The sequence below is a fragment of the Conger conger genome, chromosome 16, assembly GCF_963514075.1.
Source record: "Conger conger chromosome 16, fConCon1.1, whole genome shotgun sequence".
Taxonomy (NCBI): domain Eukaryota; kingdom Metazoa; phylum Chordata; class Actinopteri; order Anguilliformes; family Congridae; genus Conger; species Conger conger.
In genome coordinates, this window is record NC_083775.1 from 14,974,262 (window position 1) to 14,981,761 (window position 7,500).

At 50.5% G+C, this 7,500-nt stretch overlaps 1 protein-coding gene across 7 annotated transcripts in view; it reads right to left on the reverse strand.

Moving 5' to 3' along the window:
* Nucleotides 1-7,500, reverse strand: part of sun1b (Sad1 and UNC84 domain containing 1b) — a 42,357-nt gene that overhangs the window by 7,694 nt on the left and 27,163 nt on the right. For all 7 annotated transcript variants that reach the window (XM_061223787.1, XM_061223789.1, XM_061223786.1 and 4 more), the window contains 10 exons: nt 7,347-7,427; nt 5,405-5,512; nt 4,405-4,503; nt 4,075-4,168; nt 3,346-3,404; nt 2,106-2,293; nt 1,314-1,571; nt 801-893; nt 358-401; nt 36-180 (listed from right to left, as the gene is read on the reverse strand). In XM_061223787.1, coding sequence (XP_061079771.1) covers nt 36-180; nt 358-401; nt 801-893; nt 1,314-1,571; nt 2,106-2,293; nt 3,346-3,404; nt 4,075-4,168; nt 4,405-4,503; nt 5,405-5,512; nt 7,347-7,427 — 1,169 coding nt within the window. The remainder of the gene's footprint in view (nt 1-35; nt 181-357; nt 402-800; nt 894-1,313; nt 1,572-2,105; nt 2,294-3,345; nt 3,405-4,074; nt 4,169-4,404; nt 4,504-5,404; nt 5,513-7,346; nt 7,428-7,500) is intronic.

Below are 7,500 nucleotides of genomic sequence, written 5' to 3' on the forward strand. Positions count from 1 at the left end.
ACTGAGTGCATGTAAAACATTCCTGCCCCTCTCACCGTGTCCCGGAGGCCATCCAGCTGCTCGCACTTCCCGCGGCATCCCAGCACCCCCTGCAGGTCCTGCCTGATGATGCCCAGCTCCGCCTCCAGCCTCTGCACCTCCAGCAGCAAGGCATCATGGGACTCTCTGTCCACGCCCACACTGAGAGAGATAGTGGGAGGGAAGGAGAGGAGGGGAAGACCGTAGAGGGGAGAGATTGGGATGAAAAAAAGAGGAAAGAGAGAAACCTTATTGTGACCAGGGCTGGATGCAGGCACACTACGACCATCAGCACACGTTCCCACAGCAAAACCAGAGAAGTGAAAAACGTAAGCACACCTGACAGGGGCTGGCGGGGGCGTGTCCTGTTTCTGCTGCACCTCCTTTAAAAAAGCACAGAAGAAGAAATAAGGAAGGTCAGGGTAAGGGGAGACATTGGCTCAAGTGATAAGAGCAGTCGTCTGGCAGTCGGAGGGTTGCCGGTTCGATCCCGCCCTGGGTGTGACCTGACGAGCTGGTTGGTGACTTGCATGGCAGCCAATCGCCGTTGGTGTGTGAGTGTGTGTATGAATGGGTGAATGAGAAGCATCAATTGTACAGCGCTTTGGATAAAGGCACTATATAAATTCCAACCATTAACCATTAACCATTAACCATTAACCATTAACCATTCAGTAAGCAGCAGCCAGTCAAAGACAGCTCAGGAGTTACACAGCATAATGAATGTAATGAAAGTAATGAACAGTGACTGATGTGGGGGCGCAGGCAGGGGGGCACAGTACCTGGGTTTTGGCCGCCAGGACCTGCAGCAGGGCCTCCAGCTCGGACAGGCGAGCGGCGTACCCCTGCTGCTGCAGCCGGAGCTCCTCCTGGGTCTGCAGGGGAGGGAGGAGGGGGGTTTGATCTTTTAAACCCAGCACTCTCATGACCGAGAACAGGAAGCATTCTGCATGATTGGGGGGCTTAACATGGGGGGGGGGGGGGGGGGTGATTATCTGTGTGCTTCTGGTAGCGGAGCATGTGGAATCCCAGTCATGTGCACACACACATACAGTGAGGTCCGTAAGCATTAGGACAGTTGCACAATTTCTGCTTATGAATATGAAGTTAAAAGTGCAGAAGGTAACCTTTAATTTCACTCTCACACACATACACACACACACACACACACACTCTCACAGACACACACTCAAACACAGACAGACACACACTCTCACTCTAACACTCCACTCACACTCTCACACTCTCACACTCTCACACTCTCACACTCTCACACACACACACACACACACTACCTTCTCTGTCTGCGTAGTCTCCTGTTGGATCTCGCTCCTCAGCAGGGTGAGTCTGTGCTCCAGCAGGCCGGAGACCCACAGCCCCAGGCTGTCCCGGTCCGTGCGTCTGTCCAGCTGCTCCTGCAGGGAGGAGTACAGCCCCAGCACCTCCCCGTGCTGCTGCTCCTGCAGCCGGCCCCCCTTCTGCACCCCCTCCCACAGCTCCCCCAAACGCTGCTCCAGCCGATACAACCGCTCCGCGTCCAGGGAGAACACCGCCTACAGAGAGAGAGAGAGAGAGAGAGAGAGAGAGGAGAGAGGAGAGAGAGAGAGAGAGAGAGAGAGAGAGAGAGAGAGAGAGAGGAGAGACAGTGTGGAGAGAGAGGAGAGGAGAGAGGAGAGGAGAGGAGAGAGAGGAGAGAGAGGAGAGAGAGTGTGGAGTGTGGAGAGAGAGGAGAGGAGAGGGAGGGAGAGTGAGGAGGGGAGAGAGTGGAGAGGAAAGAGGAGAGGGAGTGAGGAGAGTGAGAGTGGAGGGGAGAGGGGAGAGGGGAGAGGAGAGTGACAGAGAAGAGGGGAGAGAGGAGAGGGAGGGAGAAAGAGTGGGGAGAGTGGAGAGGAAAGAGGAGCAAATGGGGAAAGGAAGATAGATTGAAGTGGGACCAAAAAGGAGATTGGAACATGTCAGTGCAAAGAAATTGTAACACTTGTATAACACTTGGCCACACACACACACAAAACCAACACGCGCGCGCACACACAAACACAAACACACACCATACAGCAGTTGAGCTATGAGTCCAGCGGTGCTGTTACCTGTGGGACGACAGGAGGCGGGGCGGTGGCGGGGTGGTCTTCAGCCTTGCGGACGGCCTGCTCCAGGGGGGAGGAGGGGGTGGGGCTCGGGGTCAGGGAGAAGGTGAAAGGGTGCGCAGAACGCCACTGCGTCAGGTTCACAGCCGGCAGGTAACACAGCAGGCTGGCCGGGGCCCAGAACCACAGCGCTGAGGGGGGGGGTGGACAGGTCGGGGTACACGGTGAGTGTGGAACGGACGTTACACCCGAGTCTGCGTGGACAGCACAGATCTTACCGTGTGCGTGCACGTATGCACGTTTAAGTAGGTGTGTGCTTGAATATTTGTGTGTTAAAAGTACGTTTTGTGAGTGTGTGTGTCTGTGTGTGACTTTTTTGTCAGTGACTGAATGTTTCGCCAATCTTTGTTCCCTAGAGCGTGTCGTAAGACAAGTGACCTAGATTTCTGTGCAGTGACTCTGGGGACATGTGCTGGTTAGGGCCCAGTCCGGGCTAACTGGGCTAACACTGCACTGTGGGGAGCTGAACACACACTGCTGGGGACTTGAACACACACTGTTGGGGACGTGAACACACACTGTTGGAGATGTGAACACACTGTTGGAGATGTGAACACACTGATGGAGATGTGAACACACTGTTGGAGATGTGAACACACTGTTGGAGATGTGAACACACACTGTTGGAGATGTGAACACACACTGTTGGGGATGTGAACACACACACTGTTGGAGATGTGAACACACACTGTTGGAGATGTGAACACACACTGTTGGAGATGTGAACACACACTGTTGGGAACGTGAACACACACACTGTTGGAGATGTGAACACACACCGTTGGGGATGTGAACACACACTGTTGGGGATGTGAACACACACTGTTGGGGATGTGAACACACACTGTTGGAGATGTGAACACACACACTGTTGGGGATGTGAACACACACTGTTGGGGATGTGAACACACACTGTTGGAGATGTGAACACACACTGTTGGGGATGTGAACACACACCGTTGGGGATGTGAACACACACTCTTGGGGATGTGAACACACACTGTTGGGGATGTGAACACACACTGTTGGGGACGTGAACACACACTGTTGGAGATGTGAACACACACTGTTGGAGATGTGAACACACACTGTTGGGGATGTGAACACACACTGTTGGAGATGTGAACACACACACTGTTGGGGATGTGAACACACACTGTTGGGGACGTGGGGGAGCACTCACCCAGAATGAGCAGGAAGGGCAGCAGGAACAGCAGGAGTCTGAACAGTTTCGGGAGGCACCTGGTGACACACACACACACAAAACATCAGTGAACATCATCAGTGATCTTCTCACACACACTCAATGACTAACTGAGCTGCAGGATGGGAGGTCCATAGGACGGCTGACTCTCCACCCGTGTGCGGGTCCCTGTGTGCGGGTCCCCGTGTGCAGCCGTGAGCTCCATGCCCCGCCACCACAGTTACTGTGATGTCGTTTCATCGCTCCAGGCAACCCTCTCTGCCTTCACTCGGTCTGAATAAAGGTGTGAAATACATAAGGAGCACAGGCTGTTTTCTCTCTCGTAAAAAAAACTCACACACAGTGAGCTCACAGCCAAATCAATCTCTAGAGCACAACCCTCAGGACCCCGTTTAGCACCGTTCAATAAATATTAACTCAGGACCAAGGAAACGGTATATCCTGGGTGCTGAATCAATGGCACGGCATCATTGCAAGACAGCTCAATTGTGAACACTAGTGGATTGTCAGGCCTGAAAGCGCAACTCCACCGCTCTTAAGGGAGTGCCAGAGCCAGACAGAAAGCAGTCCTACTTGGGTCAACCGGTCAAGAACCAAATTTCACCTGTGACAGCAACCTTTAATCTTTTTTTATTTTTGCAAAACGATGATGCTCTGAGAGAGTGGAGGTCAAGGGTCACTGAGGGAATGAAGGTGACGTGCCCTCACCGGGTCAGGATGAAGACGTTGAGCAGGGACATGAGTGTGACCAGCTGGTACCATCCCGTCCCCAACCACCAGAAGACCGCGGAAGCTGCCCTCCCTGAAACCACACACACACACATCAGTCACAAGCTTTATGGTGGGTCCAAAGAGCAGTTGCTTGCAAGTCCCTCTTGCAGGAGGCAGGAAATGTTAGGTAGTTTTACAATTTCTAAAGAAGTAGATATCGTCACATCTCCTCCAGAGCAAAGAATGAAACTACCCCTACTTACTCTATCACAAAGAGTATAATCACAGCTAATCTATCGCAAACAACGAAACCACAACTGCAATGACCTGGTGAGATTAGCAGCAACCACAGCACCGACAGAAGCTTCCGGATGACGTAGAGGCCGGCTGCTCCCACCGAACGACCCGTCTGCAGCACACCGTAGCCTGGGGACCACCAGGGCGAGACGGGCAGAATTAAACACACTTCATACTCACGCTCAACAATGTAATAAACTGCACAGTGTTGCCAGGGTCAGGAGCATGAGATTACAGGAGACCGGATCGGAGTATGAACGCAATCAAGGCTAGCTGGCGTCAGCTGGGATGTTCAGTTTTAAGGTGCTTTGTGATTCGGCCAGAATCATTCAGGCATTAGCTGAAGGAACACCAACTCACACAACGGAATTAAACTCTCATTCTACAACAATAACATGAGGAGGAAAACAACACCATGTGACTATGACTCCCTCGCATTTGCCACTGTGTTGCTGTCCAGCACAGCAAATCACTGAGTGTACTGGTGCATGTGTATGGGAGGAACAGGGAGGTGTATAAGGTTAGTCTAGGAAAATGATGGGGAGTACAGTGGGAAAGGTACAGGGGTGTATACAGTGGGCCCCAGAAGGGGCTGGTTTAGGGAAGGTATAGAGAGAACAGGCTGGTTTAGAGGAAGAATAGGGTGAATAGGCTGGTTTAGAGGAAGAATAGGGGGAATAGGCTGGTTTAGAGGAAGAATAGGGGGAATAGGCTGGTTTAGAGGAAGTATAGGGTGAATAGGCTGGTTTAGGGGAGGTATAGGGTGAACAGGCTGGTCTAAGGCAGGCTGGTTTAGGGGAGGTACAGGGTGAACAGACTGGTTTAGGGGAGGTACAGGGAGAATAGGCTGGTTTAGGGGAGGCTGGTTTAGGGGAGGTACAGGGTGAACAGGCTGGTTTAGGGGAGGTACAGGGTGAACAGGCTGGTTTAGGGGAGGTACAGGGAGAATAGGCTGGTTTAGGGGAGGTATAGGGTGAACAGGCTGGTTTAGGTACAGGGGTGTGTGTATGGTCAGTGATTGGTAGGTAACCTGTGTAAGCACAGACGCTCCACAGAAGCGCCCCCAGGCGGCGGGCCCAAGAGGACCGAGCGGAGACCGCACGCATCTCCATGTGCTGCTTCCCTTTGCAGTCATCGCCTGTCAGAGCCACGTGACCGTCGGCACACAGGAAAGAAACAAAAAAACAAAAAACAACAACGACGACAAAAATGAATTCAAATAAATGAAGCTGAACAAATCAAATCAAAATTAAATCATGGTCATCTGCTTTCGCACTCAAAGGTATGGAGAACTGCCAACTTATAAAGCAACAATGCAAAAACAACAGTGGAAATCAGAGCTGATTTAAAAGAGAACGTGAAATTGAACACACGTTAACGCGTGAATGAGCAAACCCAAGGAATTAAAGATGAAAATGGAATAAACAAGCAAATGAAAGTCAGTCCGCGTCACTGCTGGAAGACTCTGAGGAGACCGCAGTAGTCCAGAGCATCACTCTGCATCAGCGTCCGTCTGTCTGTCTGTCTAAGACACCCCTCCCACAGGCTCCGATTCCCACACCCACCGTCCTGACCTTTAGTATCCCACTTCAGTGTTTTTGTGTGTTTTTTTTGTGCGTGTACTCTGCCGGTTGCGTGTGTTCCGTGCGTTTCTGGCCATTTGTGCTCGTTTTGTACATTGTGTGCGTTTCTGCTTAGTGCTGCATTGCGCTAACACAAGCATCACTAGTAAGCCTTGAGACTCACTGTTCTGTTGGGATTTCCGAAAACCAAACAAAAGCATAATATCACCTTCATAAGAGTGACACTGTGCTGGCCTGTAACTGCTTGGACTTTAGTTTTTTTTCTCCCTTTCCCCAACAATGGTGAAAAAGCGACCATATGCTGAAACAATCAGCCTCTGGCCACCGCACAAACAATGGGGGTCATCCGCAGGGAAAGGCAGGGTGGAGGTGGAGGTGATCACCGCTCATAGATTAAGATGTATAATTCACTTGCGTGCAACAGCAGACTGCTGGCTGCCTTTTCTTATATCAGTGAATGTAAGGGGAATAAACCATGTGACATTTGTCATAGGGAGGTGATTATGCACAAGACAGACGTAAGCACCAGAGCCTCATGGGGTGAAACTATATATTTATTTTTTTAAGTTTTCATCGGTTTACTGAGTTCATCTGAGGCGCCTCACAGTGCAGGTTGATCCAGGGCGAGGTGTTGGAAATGAAAGGCAAGAGAAAGGTCTGTGTGAATTAGGGTTTGTAAAATGCTTCTGACTTTCCGGAATGTTCTTTTTTTTTTTTTTTGCATCCTGCCTGATTTAGACAGGGTCCAATTCAACATACAATAACAAGCTCAGGCCCGGCTGGTCTGGTTGTGGATTATTGTGTGGATGACGCTTGATGTCTCCACAATGACTGCTCTACAGATCAGCAGCTCCCGTATCAAAGCCGAGATCCTTCACTCAGCTCAGACCATACATTTAACCATTTTCTCCAGACAGAATTACGAGTGAAATGCTTCAGTCAGGGCCAGGGGTAGGGCTTCATTATCCTTTAAAATAGCATCAGGGCGATTTGCAGAATGACAGATTTCCACAAACGCCCGCCCCACCTTGCTCCTGCGTATCAGTGATGAACAGGCACGCCCATATATAAGCATTTAACATTCTGCTAATTCACCAGCTATTGAACGCTCCACTCCAACGTTAATTAGTGTGCCATAACTTAACACCGACTGTCAAAACCAACAGCTGGTCATGAGAGATCCTGCTGTGAATTAAACGGCATAAAAATGCATAAATAAAAAGCGTATTTTTAAATAAATTCTATGCTAATTCCCTGTTGCTGGTACTGGGCAGAAGTTTTAGAAGTAGACCCTTTGAGACTGTGGGTAGAGAGGTAAATTCTTTGAAGCTTATACAGTGTTTGTGGTACAGTCAAAGCACTGGATGAATAATCGTTATTGTGACTTACAGAGTGACCCGTTTAAATTCAGGTGCTGGTCTCCTGTCACCAAATCTTTGACGTTAACACTTCCGCAGTAGCTGGAGTGGCCTGGGACGCAAGGAAAAGAGAAACACAGAAAACGTCAGTCTCAGCAGCAGTCCCCAGGCGCACACGGGCTGAG